This window comes from Mustela nivalis (genome assembly GCF_964662115.1).
Source record: "Mustela nivalis genome assembly, chromosome: 4".
Classification (NCBI taxonomy): Eukaryota; Metazoa; Chordata; class Mammalia; order Carnivora; family Mustelidae; genus Mustela; species Mustela nivalis.
In genome coordinates, this window is record NC_139023.1 from 129,630,336 (window position 1) to 129,655,341 (window position 25,006).

The following is a 25,006-nucleotide window of genomic DNA, read 5'->3' on the forward strand; positions in this document are numbered from 1 at the left end:
TTCATTCTCGATTTCCCACCTTTCTCATTCCCATGCCCTGAATCGCTATTGCTTCACTTTGCCCCTGCTTATTACAAATCTACTATTTGATGTTAGAGTTTTGTTTTTGTTTGTTTGTTTGCAGTCACCTCATAATTTTATCCTGGTTTTTCCTTTTTTTTTTTTTTAAGATTTTATTTATTTAAGACAGAGAGAGAGAGAGAAAGAGTACAAGTAAGGGAGAGGAAGAGAAAGGGGCAGAGGGAGAGAGAGAGAAGACTCCCCGTGGATATGGAGCCCTATGCTGGGCTCAAACCCAGGGTCTTGAGATCATGACCTGAGCTGGTCAGTTCCTCAACCAACTGAGCCAACCAGATGCCCCTATCCTGTTTTTTTCTTCAGTTTTTACACATACCTACATTTTTGATGAGATCATTATTTGCAACACAATTTATATTTTATATAAAAAGACAAAACAAACGCTTTTCCTTGATTGATCTCACTTTACTTGCCCTGTACCCCATCAAATCAACTTTAAAAATAATGCAGAACACCAGACTATGTTGGAAGCACTGGGAAACAAAACAAAATATCGATATGCACATTAAAACATTGGACTCTCAAGGGTTAAAATTTAAGAGGTTTATTCTCTTTTTATCAAGCAATGTCTACAGACAGAGCATCCACATGGTATAAGCTACCAAAGAAGAATGTATGAGATGGACTTATATTAAATCATTAGACACTTTATATGGTTCATGTTCACAAGGGAGAAAATTGCTAAAAAGGAAAGCAGGTAAGTAGAAACATAAGCTGGTAGTTTATTAAATCTACCTCTCATAATGTTTTCTTAAGCTAAGAAGAAATCTACTGTATCACACAGCTCAGGATGCTATATATACATAAGATATTACACACACTATAAAATTTCAGGTTTCTAAGCAGTTTTATACAATTTAAATTTGAGTAAAATTTGTATTTAAAAAAGACCTTATTGGATTACCTTCAGTAAACGGAGGTCATTTCAACAACCCATTAGCATTTTTAGCAACAATTAAAAAAAAAAAAAAGTAAAAAGATTCTCCAAACATGTAAGCTATTACTTTTAGCCAAGATAATTATCTGCTTATTTCAATAAACCAACTCTCTAGTTTTAATTCAGTTCTGCTAGCCTTTTATTTGCCCTTCAAAAAAAAGAAAAAAAAAGAAGAAGAAGCAATCATTTTTATTTCTATATAGTGTCTCAAATAAGAGAATTAGTTAGGTTTTAATCTATATGCGCAGTTAATGAGAGGGTCATTTAAGGATTATTCAGGAGTTGAGCAGAACTCATTTAGGAATATTCTTAAGAAATGAAGTTCCTTCATGTGTTATGTTTAAATTGCCAATGCAAGAGTAAATTATCTCTTTACTCACCACTGTGGAGTTATCCCTTACTCTCGATTTCCACTACTAATTCTCCTAAACCACTAATACTTATCAATTTTCTAGCTAGTATTTTCTCCCTGGTGTTAATTTCCCTATATGTGGTTTACTTTCAGCAGACACAAATGATACTTCTTTTTTAAAACTGAAAGTTCCTGCTGTTTCAACACTGGACTAGACTAAAAGAAAGAAACATATTCTGCTAATAATAAACATTTGTAAGCAGTTGACATCTGAGACAAACTTGCATTAAAATACAGTGTACTCCAATGATTAAAAGCAAAATGAGTAGAGAATACATTGCAAACATTTTTCCAGAATTATTTTTCCTCCCTTCCTCCCCATTTTCCATAGCATGCTGCAGACCATACAGTTAAGTATCAAATAGAGTTTGTTACCTGTATACAACCTAAGGCCAACTTATGCCTTCAAATGATATTTTGCTGAGGTTTAAAATAGTGTCAAAGACAGGATTTAGTGCAATAAATGTTAAACTTTTCTCTTTTAATGACCAAAGATTTATAGTTATGGGGGTGTTCAGAATGCAGCATTTAACCTATCTTTTCCTCTTGTGACATTCCCTTCAAGGCACAAAAGATTATAAACAGTGGATGGGACAGAATATTTTGAAGTAAGAATTTTAAGGTTCCACAATACCTTTATATTTCTAATTTAAGCATACCAAAAGACAACGGAAAGAATAAGAGATAAGCCACCCCCAAAATGAAATAGTGCTTAAAGTCATCTGAAATTCCCTGCAGTTATTTTTATGTATTTAAATTTCTATTTTATTAGCTTAAAATGTTATTGTAGATTTGATTCCTGTGATTGATGTAGTTCTTAATGTGTTTTAAGTATTTCTAATCAACCAATAGTACTAATTGTGTGTATTTTGCAAAAAAAAAAAAAAAAAAATCTATTTTATTTGGCCAACCAAGTAACTTATGCTTGACTAGGGTATCATCTTGTAAAGTTAAGCTGTAAATTTAAACAATGGATTAAGTGCAATGCACTGGAAAACTCTTTATTCAATAGTTATCTAACAGGGCTCCTAGGCATCTCCAACCCAAATGACTGTATTTCCTTTCTCAACTTCAGTAATCTCACAGTTTAACTTATTGAGTCGTCCATCTAGTATAAAAAGAGAGTCCTTGGAAGGTGTCATCAGGTATTGACCAAATAAGCCACTGTCCTGGATTTGCCTGTTCTTCTGGTTCCAAGGCCATTCTTCTGCCTTGAGTGGTTCCTTAAGACTCTTTATCATCTTAACCTTCCCAGAGGAGAGCTCAACAAAGAGCACATCAGTCTGTGTGCTTGAACTACCATAAATGTTGTATTGGTGGGCTTCAGTAAAGGATGGCTGAAATGCCAGATCAGATATGTGCAGATTTGTGTGAATATCAAAAGCCTCTTGTATTTCTCCTCTGATGGTAATGTACTGGACCCTTACAAGACCTTTCACATCATTAATGCTGACAAGATAGTGCCCATCTGGAGAGACATAGGGAGTGCCTGTCACATCACTATTAAATCCAATGACTGAGTCTGTTACACCATCCACCATAAGCTGTGGTGGTATTGCCCCAGTGCTGTCAGGTTTGCAGCCAATAAAGTAGTATCCTCCCAAATGTGTATACGCCAATGACTGAGGAATGCACTTATAGTCCATCAAGTTAATTGTCTTGATGTATGACATGGTTTCAAGATCAATTTTTTGTAGTGCAGCTTCATCTTTATGAAGAATAAATCCAAACCTGAAAAGACGAAAACCAAAGTTAGACAGAAAACTACAGAGTGGTTCCCGTATAAATATGCAATGTGGGCAGGTAGAAAGGGTCATCACTAGTCTAGGCATTAATTGTCAGGCTATGCAGCAATTTGTGTCACCATCGTGTTAGAATTAAACTTTAAATTGTGTTCCTTTCACCTCCTTTCTCTAGGTCATTTTTTCATTATAGCCAAACAATTGTAACTCATGGTGTAGAAAACAAAATAATTAAAAGCAATATATCAAGTTAATTGGAACAACAGATTTTACTTTTACCATACATAAAAAGGTAAACATTATTTTGTGAGTCTCTAATCCTTCTGATATTGAATAAGACTGGTTTACTGCTCTTAAAGTCAACAATAAAAGACTTGAATATATATCTATTATACTCGCTTCATTTACTTCTTATTTTGTCCAAAGACCATCTGAAAAGTCTGACACTCATTATTACTTAGACAATTATCCACATCTTTCTCATTTTCTGAGGGTTTTTTTGTTTTGTTTTTGTTGTTATTGTTTTTGGTATAGAACTATTAAACTTCTATTGGTTAGATTTTAAGATTGCCTTGATTAACTACTTTTATGATTTTAACACTCTTTTATTTTAAGTTTTAAATACAGGTTACATTTTTCAACCTTGCTATACTTATATTATCATTTTTAGTAATATAACTGCATTATATTTGTTATCATATATTGAACAACAATGAACCTTAAAGATTTATGCTTTTTCTGTTAAAGTTACTTAAAAATAAATATTTCTTATTTGTTTTGATAGTCTCTTTAATTATTTCTGTGCTTTTCAAAGCATTTGTCCTGAATTCTAGCTGCAAATTATTTTAAGTCCTTGTGACAAATATAAATATATTTTGTAACTATGACCTATAACACCAGTGGGTTCTTAGAAAAAAAAAGTTAAATAAGATAAAATGAGATGGAAAGTAGTATAGAAAATTATATCCAAAATGGATACTGGCCAATAAAATTTTGAAGGACACTTACTTTTGTTTCCCTTAATAATATCGATGAAAACACATAGTAGTATTTTTAAAGACTCCATAAAAAAACGGGGTGGGGGTCTATTGTTATAATGAATGTGCTCATAAATGAAAAAAATTTAAACATAAGATGACTTGTGGCACAGTAAAACAGAAACTCTAAAGGTAATTATTTTCACCTGTGCAATTCATTTTTGATATGCTAATCCTCACACAAAATTTTATTTATGTAAAAATAACCACTTCTACACATAATACATAAATATAATGAACTCAGGGTAACGACTCCTTAAAATTTCAAATATAAGCATATGGCAAGCCCCTCAAATAAACGCATCTTCAATATTATAGAAAGGATAAGATGAATGTTCTCAAAAAATCAGTCTTTGTGCTGTAATTGTGGAAGGCGACAAGTGCATCCGTAGAAATTTTACTGAAATAGATGTAAAGATGTAACCACTTCTGTTATTATATTACATATAGTTGGGAAACTCCATATTACAATTTTAGCTAATTTAAACATTTGTGAAAAAACTATTTGTTGTCTTTAGAGAGATTACAACATCCATACAAAAGAAAAACTACCATGTACACTTACTCCTTTAAATTTTTTTAAAAAATTTTTATCGAACAACTACTGAATATGAGGCACTGGGAATATATCAGACCAACGTAACTCTCCCTGCTCTCAATGACTCTGGGAATTTTAGTAATAAAAACAGAAAACTTAGTGATCAATGTTTAATTATAGCATCTTACTATACTATCATTTAACTTAGTGATTATTGCTTTTTCTATTTACAGGAGATGGAATAAAGTAATCACTTTGAAAATAATATTTCTGGTGTATTTCAGAATGACATTCACCATTTCTGGCTCATTTCCTCGATCTTTCTCTTTTCCTGTGTCCTTAATAACTGTGTTTGTGTCACAACTCCCATCATACCTATTTAGGATAACATTTTCATTTGATTATAATGGTATGAAGAAGAATTTGTACTATTAAAAATCGCTTCCACATGTTTCTATTAAAATATTAATGCTTAGCACAGGTTTTAAATACTACCTGAATATTAGAGAATAAAACAAAAACAAAAACAAAACCCTCAAACCAAAAACTGCATCCCATGATTTTTTGTCAACCTCAAAAATATCATAAAATCCTAGATATCACTATCCATTCTCATACTTGTCTTAATAAATAATTAACTCTGATTACTGTTAAGGGATATTTTTCCATTAATGGACAATCATTAAGGATACAGAAGTATGTATATGATTGTATCTGTATGATTTATGAGATTTTGAAAAATGATGGAAAATACTGTCTTTCTTTTATGTTATGCATTGTACCTGTTCCCAGAGACAAAAGAAGTAATATGCACATTTAATAAAAGCAACAAGCCAATCAAGTTTTGGCATTTCAGCTCCTCCTTTAACCTTGAGTCTTTCAGTCCCTTTGGGCAATGGTTTGTGAATGCTAATGAAGAAGAATGTGACAAGCTTTAACTACTCTTGAACTATTTTAACTCTAATACTGAAGAATGCACTCAAGTTTTCTGTGATACAACCCAGCTTCTTTTGAAGGTAATTAAAATTTTAAGAGAAGGTCCAGTTAAAAATGCAAAACCTCCATGTGGGGCGATAAAATCACATCTATTTTGGCGCCCATGAGGCATGCTCCTTTAGGACTAGAAATCTAGCTACATAAGCAGATGCACGAGAATGCCTTCAATTTTTCACTACTGATTTATTGGGTAGGAAGTGATGTCTCTAATTCAAAATTTCCCCCTAGTACAGATTGATATTCAAAAATCTCCCACTGTTCATTAGTCTATGATTAATATTTACGAGGTTCTCAACTTCCATGCCTGCTTAGTATAATAAAATCCTGCCCCAGACTAAGCCTAATATAGTTTGTCTAATATTTGTCAGAATATGTATAGGAAGTTGCAGACTGTAAGAAATGAGAGTTAAAACTTACTCTTGGAATCACTGCTTTTACTAGGAAATGAATAAAGCTAGGAAAGTGTGACCCCCTCGGTAACGGCATTGTGTGGATTTTTTGCTGAACTTGGTGAGGAGGATCAGGGCAATATTTTTCATTTACAAATTATTTTATTTTTCTGAAGTGTAATCAATCTAATTTATTATAAAGATTTTAAGAAGTTCAATTTAATTACTGCTTTTGTACTTTAAGGCAAGGTTCTGAAGTGATTCATATAAGGGAACTTCTTATTTTGGAAGCAATAAAAATTTTCAACCCAGGGTGATTTAGTTTCGTGTTCCAGTTTTTCGATATAATAGGTAGCTGACCTTATGTAAAGTCCTTGAACTCCCTGAGTTTAAATTCCTTCGTTAGAAAAAAAAGGACAAAAGTATTACCTTGCTTGAAGTATAGAAGTTAAATGTGTGTTACCAGGCAAACCGTACATTATCAATAAACACAACTTGCCTATGCTTTATACATTAAGTAACATAATTTTCCCCTTATGAACCCAATATGATATTTCCTATGGGACTACAGATTATTACAATTCACAAGTGAGAAGAACAGAAACAAATTATCAGTTTTTCTGTATAGCCAGTATTCCCAGTTTTTTTTTTTATTTTTTTCTTTAAATAAGTACATTGTGCTACTCCAATGTGGCAGGATCTTTCTCCTTGCAAATTCAGCAGATATCACACTTGTAATAGAAATCCACATTTTTATTCTTGCTCTCACTACTGACAACAGGTTCTATGGCTAGTACACCCTTTACCCAAAAACAAATTTCTCACATTTTTAAGAAGGAAGGCAGTCTAGCTCACTCCATCTTCTTTAGAGGTGCTGCATCAGTTCTCACTGAGGGCATGAAGCAGTGAGCATGGTGTGCTGGGTGATTTTGACCTCGGCACAGATAATGGGATTTGAAATAGATACCTGTCTTGCTCAAGAATTTTCACTTAGAGTAAGAGGAAATTTTGAGACAGACATGGATATCTAACGACATGGAGAATTGCAATCAGAGTATATCATGGCAATTCAAGAGATTTGTAAAAGAAGTTATTTGGCAGAGAGGGGAAAAGAACAGGTATTTAGAGAGAAGCATGGCTGAAATACTATGGAGTCTATTAAAGAGCTCCTCAAAGACCACATCCCACAAGACCATGTGCACTCCTTGAATCTGATTAATGACTGATTTCCCCATATCTTTTGCTCAGTTCCTGAATGGGTCTGGTCACAGAGAAACTTCCAGAGCAATTTCCCAGTTATTGTCACTCCATAGCATCTACCATGTTATTCTACCCTGATTCTGCTTTCGGAGATGCTACTGAAAGAATCCCATAATGGCAATTAATAACCTGTATTAATTTGCCATGATCAGTGCCAACAGTGTTAATACTCCAAAGTTTGGTGTGAAAGAATCTCATAACATTTGCACAATAACAATTTTTTTTTAATCTCTTGAGTCTTAATATAGTGTTGTCTTTCCCCAGAGTCCTAATAGAGTCTCACCTGAACAACTCTCTTTACTGCCGACTTTCAGTATTTACCCACTGAGATCAACCCCCATACTACCAGCTGAGAAGTGTTCCTGAACATCCGTACATGACCTCTTTCCTCATACCCCATCTTCTAAACCTCCTTACATTTTAAAACAAGCACTTCTATGTATATCAGTGGACACAAATGGGAAGTGGTAAATGCAAGACTGGGTGTACGTGCCATCAAATGCTCTACCACTGAGCTATGTCCCTGTATATTGAAGGTGTCTGAACATGGGATTACTCAGACACTCTATCCTGTAATAAAAAAACACTGCTGCAATCCACACCTAAAACAAAAGCATTGTCCAAAACTTTTCTGACATCTTAATAGTAGAAAACATGAAATTCCAGGACAGAATACTTCAACAGGCCTAGGAATTACTTGTGATAGGATTTTACTTGTGAAAATCTACATCTAAAACTTATGATCTAGTACTTAGTGTTTCATAAGAATAATGAGCAAGATTATTAAGACCCTGTTTTTCTAACTGGATTACAGTTAGCACATTTTTCCAATTGGAAGGTAAGAGATACTTAAGAGAAAAGAAACTGAAATTATAGCCTCTTCTCCGCATAATTAAAATATAAACTCACACATGCAATGTGCTGTTGAAATGACATCTTCCATTATGTTACAGCTGAAAGAGAGTTTTCATGGACGCAAAGCATAAATCTGACATGAGCCATCATTCACTAGTTTATGAATTCCTTTATATTTAGTTGTTTTCTATTATCCCAGACTGACCCTTGTAAGAAAAGATTGAATGCTGTTCCCACACAAGTACCAGAGGATTTAGTTTTTATCTGAACTTCACATAAATAGCTCAGTAAAACATACCTGTTCATAAACAGTGGTCACATTCATATTCGGGAGATGGGAGGCACAGAGAAATAGAATTGACACATTTAGTGAAGATTTACAACCAGAGCAAGGACAGTTTCTGAATAGACCTAATGCTTAGATGTATTTGAGAGATCATACTACTTTGAAGATCTCTGTTTTCAAAACATAGGTTGAAAAGCTAAAATAAGCCACAGGATGCCTCCTACCTGCCTTTAATAAGTATATTATAGAAATTCTATGTTAAAGATTTTAACGTTACTTTCCCTACTTTCAGTTTTAGAAATTTTTTCTTTAAAAAGTAGACTGTGTTTCTGAATACTAAATTGCCTATTTTCCTCCTTCTCTGGTATCATATTGTTTGGATCTGTAGGCCAAATTGAAACATAAATGCATAATTTAATTATAGTATATCCAGGATGTGTAATGGCTCAACAGAATTAATACAGTACCTAAAGGTATATCACTTCTAGTGGCCAGGACATTAAAAAATTTTAAAAATATATTTATTAAGAATTCCGTGCACACTGTATATACTACAGACCATATTTCAACAACCGAAGTCTTCCACCTCTTTCTTTTTTCTTTTTTTTTTTTTTTTAAAGATTTTATTTATTTATTTGACAGAGAGAAATCACAAGTAGATGGAGAGGCAGGCAGAGAGAGAGAGAGGAGGAAGCAGGCTCCCTGCCAAGCAGAGAGCCCGATGCGGGACTCGATCCCAGGACCCTGAGATCATGACCTGAGCCGAAGGCAGCGGCTTAACCCACTGAGCCACCCAGGCGCCCCTCCACCTCTTTCTGAAGAACTTAAGAGCTTAGGGGGAAAGAAAAGAAAGAAAGAAAGAAAGAAAGAAAGAAAGAAAGAAAGAAAGAAAGAAAGAAAGAAAGGAAGGAAACTGACAACTATGTTTTCAGATAGCATTTTATAAGATTGCTTGCTCTTGTGACCTGGTTTTGGAAAAGCACATGAAAATCTGAAAATAGGAGCCTCATGGATTGTACCCATTTTTCTAATCCGGGCATGTTTTATGCAGGAATTGGCAATGGAACAGGGATGACATTGTAGAAGTAGATATAGTAAATAGAAGAATGAGAAATAATTTGTGATTGCAGAGGTGGAAATACAAAAGGAAGGTAAAACAAAGGCAAGAGCAAAATCTGTGAAAACAAAAACAAAATCAAAAACAAAACAAACAAAAAACCAAAAACCTACCAAAGTGGCCATTGCATACCTGGCAAACAGAAATGATGGGTGAAAAAAAATTCAGTAAAGAACTAGGTCTGCGGGGCGCCTGGGTGGCTCAGTGGGTTAAGCCGCTGCCTTCGGTTCAGGTTATGATCTCAGGGTCCTGGGATCAAGCCCCACATCGGGCTTTCTGCTCAGCAGGTAGCCTGCTTCCCTTCCTCTCTCACTGCCCGCCTCTCTGCCTATTTGTGATCTCTCACGGTCAAATAAATAAATAAAATATTTAAAAAAAAAAAAAAAAAAGAACTAGGTCTGTCATGAGTTGGGTTCCAGATACCACGTGACCCAATTCAGTATTATTCACAAGCTGCTATGTTCAGTACACTTTGTACAACCTTATGAAGGAAATGGAAAGGAAATACATGGCTCCTATCCTTAAGGTAATTATAGTCAAGCAGAGGAGTGCTTATAATTGGATGCCCTGACTTTCAAAAAGTGTTTAGGGAGCCTCTTCAAAGATGAGAGGAAGGATGGGTGTAGCTACATCTCTGTTTCAGCTACTAATTTACATTTCAGTTAAGCTACGCTTTAACTGAAGAGAGAGTTTATATTAGTCTGGATCCCAGAAGGAAAGGAATAAATTTCAATTAGAATAAATCAAGGAGGGTATGATAAAGAGACTGTTTACAGTGAAATAGAAACTGGTCACAAGGGATAGTGCAGTAATATGTGGAGAGTCACAATGAAGCTGTTGTCATTGCTCTATCTGGGTAAGAGGGAGTTATGTGGAGAGATGTGTCTTGTGTTTTGTTACCTGTGATCTAAAGAAACAGCTGGTCACCTACAAAACAGCACACATGGTGGGGAGTGAGGGGATAGAGAGTAGGAAGGTAGGGGGTATTCTACACTCTGGTCTCATGTTCCTTCTTCGTGCAATCTCCAGTCAGGCTTTTCATTGGCCCAACCAACCAGAAACCCTATTAGCCAGCCTTCTGGGATAGAAAGCAAGGTGGAGAAGGGCAGAATGTGTACCTGGGAATAGAAATGCAAAATAGCAACCACAGATTTCCTTGGCCAAAAAGTCTTGAAAAACTCAATTCCAGTGAAGATACAGAGTTATATGGAGTGATGATTATGGCATATATGTTTAGTTCCTAAATGGGATCACGTGACAATGGATAAAGGAAAATTGTGTAACTTTCCAAGCTGCAAGAAAGCATTCTTGATTTATTTTCCCCCCTAAAATGATAGCATTTTCTTACTTCCTATAAAGTTTCAGAAAATGTCTCTTACCTTTAGTTACTGGTAAAATGTTTTTAATAATTGCTATGTACTAAATGTTTGTATCCCCACCCCCTCAAGCCCCCAACAGATTCATATGTTGAAGTTCAAATCCCACTGTAATGGAATTTGGAGGTGGGGCCTTTGGAAAGAAATTAGGTTATGGAGGTGAGCCTTCATGGATTAGATTAGTGTCCTTAAAAGAAGAGACATAAGAGAGATGATCTCTCTCTCTCTCTCTCTCTCTCTCTCTCTCTCTGTCATGTGAGGACATGTAAGATGATGGCATTCTGCAAACTAGAAGGAAGGGTCTCTCCCGAATCTAAACAGTTTGACATCCTGATCTCTGACTTCCTAGCCTCCAGAACTGTAATAAACACATTTCTGTTGTTTAAGCCATCCTGTCTGTGATATTTTGTTAAAGCAGCCTGAACTGACTAAAACATCATTGGTACCAGAAATGAGTTGCTGTTACAACAGGTTTCTGAAAGTGTGGAGGAGGCTTTGGATCCAGATAAGGCATAAGGGCTGGAGGCGTTTTGAGGTGCATGTTAGAAAAACTCAATATTATTGGGTTGGGGTCACTAAAAGTGATCTTGGTGAGAGCTCAGAAATGAAAGGAGAGAGCTGGAGAGGAAGTCTTTATCTTCTTAGAGAATACATAAATAATCATAAACAGATTGTAGAAATGTGGCTGGTAAAGGGCATTCTGATGAGGTCTTAGATGTCAATGGGGGATATGTTATTAGAAACTGGAGGAAAGACATATCCTTACTATAAAGCAACAGAGGATTTAGTTAAACTGTGTTATTTCTGGTGTTTTGTGGAAAGTAGAACGTGAGAATGATGAAATTGGATGTTTAGCTGAGATTTAAAAGCAAAGGGTCGATGAAGTGATTTGGTTCTTCCTGATTGCTTTTAGTAAAATGGAAGCAGAAAGAAATAGAAGGAGGAATTGTTACGCAAAAGGAACCAGAACATAAAGATTTGGAGAGATCTTAGCCTGTCTATAATACCAATAAAAGAAGGGAGGGAAGGCATACTCAGAAAAGAACATTACCAGTGTAGAAGACCAGCCGTTTGATAAGGATATTAGCATGTTGTGAACCACAGAACTAATCAGCCACCCAGCAGGGGGATTGCCAGTTTGAATTGGAGGAGACAGAAACAGAATGGACTGAGGGAAGTCTGCTGGACTTCTTGAATTTTATAGGATAAGACCACACAGCTCTATATCTATACGAATGTGCATTCTTCTTCAAGATAAAGGAAACATGATTCTAAGGTGACTCAGTGATTATTAGGGCTGCTGTCTCAGTTTGAAAAGGGCCAAGACATCACCCAGAGCCTTGGAAATAAAACCATCACCATGCAGAGCTGTCGGGGCAAGACCACAACTGCAGTGGGGCTGGAAATCAGAACATCAAGTCAGAGAAGTATTCTCAAGCCTTAAAATCTCATCGAGGTTGCTTTGCCAGATTTTAGACTTATTTCGGACTTATAATTACTTTTTCCTCTCCTACTGCTCCCTTTTGGAGTAGGATGTCTATCTTCTGCCTGCCCCACCATTTTATTTTGGAAGCACATAATCTATTTGATTTCATAGGATCACAGCTAGAAAGGAATTTTGCCTCAGTGTGAATCAGACCTGAGTCTTTCCCATATCCACTTTAGATGACATTTAGATAAGATTTTGGATGTTCAACTTTAGAATTGATGCTGGAACTAGTTAAGACCTCCTGGGGGCGCCTGGCTCAGGTCAAGATCCCGGTGTCTTGGGATTGAGCCCCACATCGGGCTCTCTGCTCAGCGGGGAGCCTGCTTCGTCCTCTCTCTCTGTCTGCTTCCCTGCCTACTTGTGATCTCTGTCAAATAAATAAGAAAAAAAAAAAATCTTAAAAAAAAAAAAAGACCTTTGGGACTCTAGGATAAAATAAATGTATTGGGACGCCTGGGTGGCTCAGTTGGTTAAGCAGCTGCCTTCCGCTCAGGTCATGATCCCAGCATCCTGGGATCCAGTCCCACATCGGGCTCCTTGCTCGGCAGGGAGCCTGCTTCTCCCTCTGCCTCTGCCTGCCACTCTGTCTGCCTATGCTTTATCTCTCCCCCCATCTCTCTCTGATAAATAAATAAAATCTTAAAAAAATTTTTTTTAAATAAAAAAAAAATAAAATAAATGTATTTTTTTTTTCATGTGAGAAAGATATGAATTTTGAGTGATTAGGAGTGAGAATCTATGGGGTGGGGTGGGAATCTATGAATTACGTCTCCCCCACACCTCAAATTCTTATGTTGAAGGTCTAATTCCCAAAGTGATGTTATTTGGAGGTGGAAATTTGGGGAGGGAATTAAGTCATGAGGGTAGAGCCCTTCTCAATGGAACTGGTGCCCTTGATAGAAGAGACATGAAGATATGATCTCTCTCTCTCTCTTTCTCTCTCTCTGCCATGAGAGACACAGCTTAAGGCAGCAATCAGGCTGCCTTAATCCAGGAAGAGGACTCTCACCAGAATCCAAACATGTTGGCACTCTGATTCCTGACATCCCAGCCCCTAAACCTGTGAGAAAGAAACTTCTGTTGTTTAAATCACCCAGTCTGTGGTATCTTGTTAAATTATCAAAACTAAGTTAGAAATCATGTGGTAAAAGTTATGCACATGATTAATACCAGTGATTGTTTTATTATTTTCCCATTGCTTCTGCATTTTTTTTTTTTTCAGGTAAGAGCAAAGCTGCTTGAGTAATTGTTACTTAACAGAGTAAGGGTTTGTAATATATCTTTAAAAACATCTGGATTTAGTAATTTTTTTTTTACTTTTATTAATTTGTGTGTGTTCTCAGGTATGCAAGAGTAAGTGAAGGGGGAGGATTTCTGTTTGCTTGTTTGCATTTTTCCTTTATATAAATGACAGTATATATGATATGTATCTCATATTGTGTCTTTTTTTTCTTTCACACTACATTTTTAAAAGATATATTCATGTTGCTCTGTGCATTTTTACTGTACTACTTATAGTCATTCATCAGAAATCAATTGTATGATCTGCCATATTTTACTTAATCAGCTTCCTTAATATATGTACTCATGTGGCCTCATTAAACTGGGGCTTGGTTGGTGGCTGAAGTCAACAAGGAAGCCTGGGATGGGTGAGCCTTCCTCTCTCCATGTGGTTTTCTCTCCTCAGGAATGCTCACAAGATTTCTTTTATAGGTGACTGCCAAGTTCTAATAGGGAAAGCTTTTGTCAAGTCTCTGCTTGACTCATGTTTGCTTATGTTGCATGGACATAAAGAAATCACATGCCCGTGGTCAGAGTGCAAGGGAACTACCCACAGACATTGACACTCATTAGTATAACAATCTATCATATAAGGTAATGGTTCAACTGTTTTTTCTTTAACTATTTTTAAAAAATATTTTATTTATTTATTTGAGAGAGAGAGAGAGCAGGCAAGAGAGCACAATAGGGGGAGGGATAGAAGGTGAGGGAGAAGCAGGTTCCCGCTGAGCCAAGAGCCAGATATGAGGCTCCATCCCAGGACCCTGGGATCATGACCTGAGCTCATGGTAGACGCTTGACCAACTAAGACACCCAGGTCACCCCCCCCCTTTTTTAAAATTATTCTTAAGATAGATATCTTTTATCTCCTATTTTATTGGATAGTGCATCACTTTCTACTAACTTGGAATGTCACTTGGCATTTAGTCTATGTCCGTTGTTCTATTTCTTTCATCACAGATACATGTTGCACTATCTTATTCATTGAACCTATATAATATGTATAAATATCCAGGAGAATGAACCTAACAATTTTTTTCCTCAAAATTTATTGGCTATTGTTGAGTTTGTGTGATGTTCCATAAACTTTTCAATCAGTTTATCAAGTTAGAACATGATTAGTACTTTAATCTCACATTTTAGAATCAGCTTATCTAATTTTGAAATGCTGATATATTTGAGGGGGTTTATTACATTTACATACTAACCAGGTTATAATATTTTAAAAATAATATGATATATATTTTTACTTATTTGATTCTTATAATCAAATTGCTTTACCAATAAAAATTGATATGTTCTTAGATATATTCATAGATATTTTACCTTTTGCTTGTTAATATTAATGGATTCTTTTTTCCATTATATCTTCTGTGTGTTTTTATTTATAAAGTTATTAATATCTGAATATTGTTTTTGTGCCCCTTAACATTTGGATTATTCTATTTTCCTAATAGGTTTTTAGCTGGTATTCTAGTGTTACTTATATTCAATTATAGCATTTTTAGAGATGAATAATTTACCTCCCTTTTGCGATTTCTAACCTACTTGTCTTCATATTTTTCATTGCAGTAGCTAGTACATTCTTCTTATTTTTAAAATACACATCTCAAAAAGTAAAATAAAACAAAATACACATTTTGATACTAGCCTTGATCCAGTGGTGTTTCAGCAATACATAAAAATATTGGTGGAATAGAATAAAAATTTCAGAAGCAGACTCATATGATATGTGAAAGTTAAAAATATAATAAAAATTGTTATTGAAATCTGTAGAGAAAACATAAGCTATATAATACTTTGAGATAATCAGCTGTGTCAGAAAAATATATATATAACTCATTTTTTACACAAAGTAGTATCTAGAGAGATGAAAGGGTTGAAATTATGATAAACTAATAATAACAACAGATCAGTATGAAACATCAGTATTATAACAGCATTAAAAGCATCAGATATTTAAATATTGAAGAAGATGATACCTTTTTAAGCAAGATCCCATATTCTAGAAGTCTAGAAGTGAAGGTTGATAAAAGTGACTACATTTTTTAAATAAACAAACAATGGTTAATGCAAACTATAAAATGAGTAAATATAACAGAAAAAGTCAATATTCTGACTGATTAAGAAATTACTAAAATAAGAAAAAGCAAAATATTAAAAAGAAAAAATAGTCACCAAATAGCTATTCCTCACATGAGGGGAGAATTAATGGCCCTTTAACATTAAACTTTCAAAACTTCATAAAGAATTAGGTGAATTAAGTTAAAACAAAAAAGAATGTGATATTTATTTTTAGCAGTCTACATTATCTACAGTGACAAAGTGTGTTTAAACCCAGCACTGATAAGGATGTGATCAAATATGTTCTCTCACATACTACTGGTGGAAGCATAGTTACCTTGGGCTTTTTAGAGAATAATTTGATATTACCTCTTAAAATTAAAATATGACTCTGCTTTAATGAAGCAATGATGCCTCTCAGTATCTCCTCTTAATAAATGCTCATAAATGACCACAAAGTAGCATGCACAAGGATATTCACTCCATCACTGGTTACAATAGGAAATTTAGAAATAATTTAAATGTCAAACAATAAAGGAATACTTAAATATACTATGAAGCATCTGCCAAATGAAATCTCATACTACAGCTATAAAAATGATAGGTTATTAGTAATGACCTACTGGTATCTCCAAAATAGTTAATGTTTAAAGAAGTACATACCAGATTTAAAAGAATACTATATATTTAATGTGTTTATATGTAATTGCTAGAAGAAATGGACTGGGAGGTTACACAACAATATGTCTAGTCTTCTAAAAAGAAAAGTGCTGAGTACTTATAGGAGATTTGCTATAAGGAGATTTGTACATATTACTATATTAACATCTTTATGGTTTTAATACAGCATGTATGTATCAAAATAATACAGAAAACATGCAGTCCCATTATTTTTCTACTAAAAAAAATTAGAACAGTGATACATCATGTTCATTTAGTAAATTAGGAACACATAATGTTAAAGTATTCCATGAAATTGGCACTAAATTTGTTAGTAACACTGTAACTTGCATATAGAAAATAATTAATAATTAGAATCAAGGTTCTTTCACATATTTCTACCGTTTTAGCAGTAATTCATTTTCCAATTAACTATCTTGAGAGTATAATAATAAATGTGAATAAAATTATATGTATAAATATATTCATAATATTATTATGTATAGTAGTAAAGATGTATAAACAACCCAAGAGCCCATACATAAGTGAATATTAAATGGTGATGCAGACATGATATAATTGAATATGCATGTTGGCAGTACAAAAAACTAATTTAGAATTAATGTCTATTCAGTCAAGTTATATGAAAAGAGCACAATATTATGTGAATGATATGATTAAACCATTAAAAATAAAATAAACAAAGGCCATGCATGCACTGAAGATAACACACCCAAAGTTTGACTTTGGTCAAGTTTGGAGACTGAAACTTAAGTTTGCAATCTTTGGTAAATGAACATAGTGATTTTTTGTAATGACAAGTATATTTTTTATTTCTACATATTAATAGAAATAAAACACTATTTATGAAGTCTAGATAAAAAGCTCAGGACATCCTCATGATAATTGCTCCTTATTTCATTCTTGAATATACATTTACTAGGTGTCTAAACAAAGTACAGACCTCAAACTCACCATTATATATAGTTAACTAATTTTCAACAAAAGAGGCAAGAATATTCAATGGGGAAAAAGACAGTCTCTTCAACAAATGGTTTTGGGAAGCTACATGCAAAAGAATGAAACTGGACCACTTTCTTATACCATACACAGAAATAAACACAAAATGCACTAAAGACCTAAATGTGAGACCTGAAACTATAGAAATCCTAGAAGAGAGCACAAACAGTAATATATCTGACATTGGCCATAGCAACTTCTTTCTAGATACATCTCTTGAGACAAGAGAAACACAAGCAAAACTAAATTTTGGGGACTACATCAAAATAAAAAGATCTGTACAACAAAGGAAGTAACCAACAAAACTAAACGACAACCTGTTGAACGGGACAAGATATATCTAAGTGACATATCTGGTAAAAGGTTAAGATCAGAAACATATAAAGAACTTACACAACTCAACAGCAAAAAAAAAAAACAAATAATCCAATTAAAAATGGGCAGAAGACATGAACAAACATCTCTCCAAGGAAGACATCCAGAAAGCCAACAGACACATGAAAAGATGTTCAACATCAATTGTCATTATCAGGGAAATGTGAATCAAAACTACAGTGAAATATCACCTCACACCTCTCAGAATGGTTAAAATCTCAATGAATAGTTGTATAGATAAGGATGTGGAGATGTATTGATAAGGATGTAGAAAAAAAAGGATTCCTCTTACAGTGTTGGTAAGAATACAAACTGAGGCAGCCACTTTGGAAGACATTATGGAGGTTCCTCACAAAGTTAAAAACAACTACTCTACAGTTTAATAATTGCACTACTGGGTATTTACCCAAAGAATATTAAAAAAACAAAAAACATGAATTTGAATAGCTATGTGAATTATTATGTTTATTGAAGCATTATTTATGATAACCAAACTATGGAAGCACCCCAAGTGTCCATTAATAGATGAATGGATAAAGAAGATGTGGTATATAGGTACAATGGAATATGATTCAGACATAAAAAAAATAATGAAGTCTTGCCATTTACAAGAACATGAACAGATCTAGAGAGTGTAATGTTAAGCAAATTCAGAGAAAGACAAATACAATATGATTTCATTTGTATGTGGAATTTAAGAAACAAAACAAATGAACAAATTAAAAAAGAGAGAGAGAGAGATAAACCAAAAAATGGATTCTTAACTGCAGAGAACAAACGGAGGTTATCAGAGGGGAGGGGTGTGGGGGATGGGTGATATAGGTGATGGAGATTAAGAGTACACTAATCATGGGGCACCTGGGTGACTCAGTGGGTTAAGCCACTGCCTTCAGCTCAGGTCATGATCTCAGGGTCCTGGGATTGAGTTCCACATCCGGCTCTCTGCTCAGCAGGGGGCCTGCTTCCTTTCCTCTCTCTCTGCCTGTCTCTCTGCCTACTTGTCCCACTTGTGATTTCTCTCTGTCAAATAAATAAAATCTTTAAAAAAAAAAAAAAAAAAGAGGGTGCCTGGGTGGCTCAGTGGGTTAAGCCTCTGCCTTCGGCTCAGGTCATGATCTCAGGGTCCTGGGATTGAGTCCCGCATTGGGCTCTCTGCTCGTCAGGGAGCCTGCTTCCCCCCTTCTCTCTCTCTGTCTGCCTCTCTGCCTACTTGTGATCTTTCTCTGTCAAATAAATAAATAAAATCTTTAAAAAAAAAAAGAATACACTAATCTTGATGAGTGCTGGGTAATATATGGAACTGTTGGATCACTATAGTGTACACTTAAAACTAATATAACACTGTATGTCAAGTACACTGGGATTAAAATAATAAATAAATAAACAGACTGTGCTTCATGCTTCACTAAAAATTCATCTATGTAAAGACTTAATCTGCAAAGAAATACAGACATACTGAAACAAATTCTGAAAATACCAGAGTATGCTTTGACGTTAAATTTAATGAAAAATTGTGCAAATGCAAAGAATACCTGTACTGAGTCACACAAGGAGATAATGGAACAATAAATTCATAGTATAATAATGACACAGTAGCTGAGTATTAGAAGATCAATGGGAGATGTTATGATGTATAATTTTAACAAAGAATTTGCATGCTAGAATGAAACTAAAAGTTTGTCTGGAAAAAATGCTTGCAGTTGTGATCTTAACAGAAGATACAGCAAAATATAACTGAATGGAAAAATTGGAAACAGGAAAGTGTTCTCTGAAGACATCATTCCACAATGTTAATTAGAAGTTATTTTTTATATTTCTCTAAACTACTCTGTCTTTGAAAATCTACTTTTATATTCAACATGGGATAACTATATATTTTTTACAACTTCTAAATTCAAAATAGTACCTTTGATAATTATCTTAACTCTCATTTCAGTAATACTGGAAGGTTTTCCAGTTTTAAGTCTATTATATGCAATTTGGTGACCAAATATCTGAATTTAAAATCAAATGTGATTTTATTGCAAATCTCTGAAAGGACATATTTATTTCAGAGATTGAACCAAGCATACATACTAGAAAAGTAAAGAAAAACAAGTCTGAAGTAGTTGAATTTGTATAACTCCTTCATCAATTTTGCTTGAAAATTTAATCTTACTAACTTTAGTAGTCTTTCCCTGATGACTTCTTTTAATTGGCACGATGTTGTTATAGAAAAACATGTAGTGAAGTTTTATGAGGAAGAAGGTAAGAATAGAAAAACCAAAGTGTGCCTATAAGTCTGCACCAAAACTATAATATCATTGGTTTTATTTCTGTTTGTACAATGGTGATTATGCCAGTTACCTCCCAGAATACTACAAGAATAAATTAGTTTTAAGAATATCAGTGTTTTAAGTCATGAAATTCCTATGCAGGAGGCAATGTACATATAACTAGAATGTTTATAATAATGAACAAATGGTAATATTTCACTTGGATGGAAATTGGATGGTTGTTGACTTTTTAGAAAACTTAACTAATGCCAATTAATTTATAGTTCAATAATGACATGTATGGCATGTATTTTTCTAATTTTACTAGATTTTATTTCAATTTATTATAACTTTGATTTTCTCTTACTTTTCAGTCATCAGATTTTCAAAAGTGACTTTTTCATATCTCTGTATAAACATCAGTCAATTAAGAGTAGGTAAAAAGCACAAAGGAGCTGTTACTGAAAGGAGCTGGGTAAAGCTAACATTCCTGAAGACAGCCTGATAGAAGGGAAAGTGAAACACGCACACACACACACTCAATGCAAAAATAACACAATATTTCAAAAAAACAAAAACAAAAAAATTGGGACATTTTGGGCAAAATAATGTATTTTAGAAGCATTTCACATGAAAGTTATTGTTTTAAACAACAGCCTGAATTATCACGAACAATTTGTATTACTAATAATATAATTATTTGGCCCTTACACTGACTTTTCCCTTGAAGAATCCACATCGCTGAGCTTTACTTTATACCACTTAAAATATTAGGAACTGAGCAATACGTTTGGGAACAATGTCACATTGTGTTTGTTTTTTTCTGAATGTGTTCCTAGCATCTATGGATTATTTAACTCCTTTTTTTAGAGTGATAGATTTAGCAAGATTTGTTTCTGTGAAGAAAGAATTTGGAGTTCTCTTTGGCTCTATTCTTAGCCTCCTTTTTCTCCTTGTTTTGGTTTTGGGTACACTGCGTACTCCCCCTTCTATGTTAGATTCTTGGACTGAGCCTAATCTGATATTTGCTTCGTAATGGTCAATACCTCCTTTAGCTACCTCTGATGACGTAAAATCAAATCCCACTTACACCATTCAATATGCTATCTTAGGTACAAAATCAAAATCATGATTTGTACTTCCCAGGAGTATTAATAATTAACAAATATAAATGACAATCAAAATATTGAATCCTCTAAACACCTCAACATCATAAAAAGTATTATTAATTCTTTCTATAGAACTTCCTAGTTTTTGAGCTTTATAAGAAGAAAATTTTTCTTGCTGTTTTCACAGAACTTACACAATTTATTTTTGTATGAAAAGCAAGAAGAAATATTGAGAAGTCAATAAATTTGAGGAAGTTTTTAAAAATTTAAAGACCTACTAATTATTGTAGAAGATATGATCTAGTTTACTGATACTGAAATGTATCAAAAGTGGTTATTTTCTTGCACTTTTTTATTGGTATCTTACCAATTTTTTTTTTAATTTCAGAAGAAAGATTTCAAAATGATCACCAAACTTTGCACTTTAAGAACTAAAAAGGAAAGAACAAACCAAATCTAAAATCAACAGAAGTAAATAACAATGAGAGGTGAAGATATAGAGAATATGAAAATAATTTTTATTGTTCAACAAAATAATATTTAACAAAAAATGTTGATTCTTTGAAAAGTATAAGTATAAAAAGTGACAGATATTTTAGTAAACTGAAAAAAAGAAAATAATCAGATTCTAAATAATGAAAGTGGGATGGTACTACTGACCTTACAGAACTAAAAATAATTTAAAAGGATACTATGAACAATTATAGGTCAACAAATTAGATAACATAGATAAATTAGATAATATGGATAAATTCCTAAAAAACACCAGCTTCCAAAACTCACATAAGGAAAAACAGAAAATCAAAACAGACATATAACTAGTGAAGAGACTGAATCAGTAATTAAAAGCCTTCCAAGAAAGAAAAGTCCAGGGCCAAAAGGCTTCATTGGTAAATTCTACTAAATATTTGAGGAAACATTAACACCAGTGTTCCTAAAGATCTTCCACAAAAGTAGTGGACTTCTTCCATCATCAAGGCATATTAAAAGGCCGTTCATATTAAAGACCATCATTACCCTGGTACTGAGGTCAAAATATGAAAGAAAGGAGAAAGTAAAAAGGAAAGAAAGAAATAGAGAGAGAGAGGGAGAAAGGAGGAAGGAAGGAAGGAAGGAAGGAAGGAAGGAAGGAAGGAAGGGAGGGAGGAAGGAAAGGGAAGGGAAGGAGGGAGGAAGGGAAAGAAGAAAATTACAAAGCAATGTATCTCTTTAAGTGTAGATGGAAAAATTCTGAATGAAATACTACCAAACCAAATCTACAAGCATAGTAAAAGGATTATATACCATGAGCCAGCGAATTAATCTTAAGACTGAAAGGGTAGTTTGTTATGAAAAACTCATTCAATATAATTGTCTACTTTAATGGAATAAAGAGGGTCATGGTCATTAAAATTGATACAGAAAAAAAAAAAAACACTTCATAAAATCTAACACTCTTTCCTAATAAAAACACTTAGTTAGTAAGAAAAAGAAATCTTTTTAATTTGATAAAGGATGTTTACGAAAAACCTAAAGCTAACACCATGCCAATTGCCACCAAAACCTTCCCTCTAAGATCCTGGATAAAACAAGAATGCCTACTTTTTAAAGGTTTATTTTATTTGAGAGAGAGAAAGAGCTGGGAGGGCCAAAAGGAGAGAATCTTTTTTTTTTTTTTTTTTAGATTTTATTTATTTATTTGACAGAGAGAGATCACAAGCAGGCAGAGAGGCAGGCAGAGAGAGAGGAGGAAGCAGGCTCCCTGCTGAGCAGAGAGCCCGATGCTGGGCTCGATCCCAGGACCCTGAAATCATGACCTGAGCCGAAGGCAGCGGCTTAACCCACTGAGCCACCCAGGCGCCCCAAAAGGAGAGAATCTTTAAGCAGACTACCCACTGAGCCTGGAGTCCAACCTGTGGCTCAATCTCACTACCCATGAGATCATGACCTGAGCCAAAACCAAGAACTGGAGGCTTAACTAAGGAACCAGCCAAATGCCCCAAGGGTGTCTACTTTCACCACTTTTATTCAACATTATATTGGATTTTCAAGCCAGAACAATAAGGTGGTCTTAAAAAAAAAAAAAAAAAAGAAAGAAACGCATTCGAATTGGAAAAGAAGTAAAGCTATCTTAATTCAAAGATGCCTTGATATTATATGTAAAAAATTCCTAAACAATACACTCACGTACACACACACATTATCAATACTAATAATTTCAGGAAAATTGTGGATACAAGATCAACATTCAACACTCTGTTGTATTCTATATGCTAGCAATAAACAATCTGAAAATGGAATTAATTGTTTTTATTTACAATTGCATAATAATAATAATAAAATGCCTAAGAATAAGAGTTTCAACACTGAAAGACTTTCACATTGAAAACCACAAAGCGTTACTCACAGACTTTATAGAAGATTAAATAAGTGGAAAGTCATTTTTGTACATAGCCTAAAATACATCATATTGCTAAAATGGCAGTACTCCTCAAAGTGATCCAGAGATTCAGTGTAATCCCCAGCAAAATCCCAGTAGCCTTTTTTTTTGCAGGAATGGAAGAGGCAAACCTAAAATTCATGTGAAATTGCAAGGTTTCCAAAATAGGCAATTTACCTTGCAAGAGAAGAACAAAAATGTCAGACTTAGATTTCCTGATTTCAAAACATACTAAATACCTACTTTATTCACTACTGTGTCACTACTGTGAATAAAGTTGTAGCCAATAGAAGAGTAAGGATAAAGTTATAGCCAATAGAAGAGTATTGTGAGTCAAAACTATGCAATACTTCTGTGGTTAAATTTATTTTTTTCAATGATACTAAGACTATTCAATTGGGTAGGATAGTCTCTTCAACAAATAGTGCTGTGAAAAATTCATATCCACTTGCAAAAGAATGAAGTTGGTTCCCTTCCTCATGCCATATAAAAATAAAATAAATTTTAAAAATATATAAAATAAATAAATAAATAACAAAATAATAATAAAAATAAAAAATAATTAAAAAAGTAAAATAAAAATGAAATAAAGAAAAAGTTGGTTCCCTTCTTCATGCCATATAAAAATAAAATAAATTTAAAAATAAAATATAAAATAAATAAAATAAAAATGAAATAAAGAAATAAGTAAGATCTGTAAGTATAAAAGCCTTAGAAGGTAACAGGTATAATTCTTCATGATCTCAGATATAGTGAGAGATTCTTGGATATGATCTCAAAAGTACAACTAACAAGAGAAAAAATAAAAGATAATTTGGACTATATCAATATAAAAGATTTTGTGTATTGGGGGCACCTGGCTGGCTCAGTGGGTTAAAGCCTCTGCCTTTGGCTCAGGTCATGATTCCAGGGTCCTGGGATAGAACCCGGCATGGGGCTTTCTGCTCAGCTGGGAGCCTGCTTCCCCTCCTCCCCCCGCACCCCGCCTGCCTCTCTGCCTACTTGTGGTCTCTGTCAAATAAATAAATAAAATCCTAAAAAAAAAATTGTGTATCACATACCACCATCAAGATACCATCAAAAAGAGAAAAGACCTCCCACAGTATGAGAGAAAATTTTTGTGAATCATATATCTGATGTTGTCTAATATCCAGAATAAATACAGAACTCCGAGAATTTAAGAGCAAAAAAGACAAACAACCCAATTAAAAAATGGACAAAAGACTTTAACAGAAATTTCTCCAATGAAGATATACAAATGACCAAAAAGCACTAAAATGTGTTCAATATCATTAGACATTAGAATTGCAA

At 34.0% G+C, this 25,006-nt stretch overlaps 1 protein-coding gene across 2 annotated transcripts in view; it reads right to left on the reverse strand.

Moving 5' to 3' along the window:
- Window positions 1-606: 606 nt before the first annotated feature.
- The window catches only part of FSTL5 (follistatin like 5), a 766,488-nt gene continuing 742,088 nt past the window's right edge, over window positions 607-25,006 (reverse strand). For both annotated transcript variants that reach the window (XM_082728205.1, XM_082728204.1), the window contains exon 16: window positions 607-3,158. In XM_082728205.1, coding sequence (XP_082584331.1) covers window positions 2,456-3,158 — 703 coding nt within the window. In that variant the 3' untranslated portion in view covers window positions 607-2,455. The remainder of the gene's footprint in view (window positions 3,159-25,006) is intronic.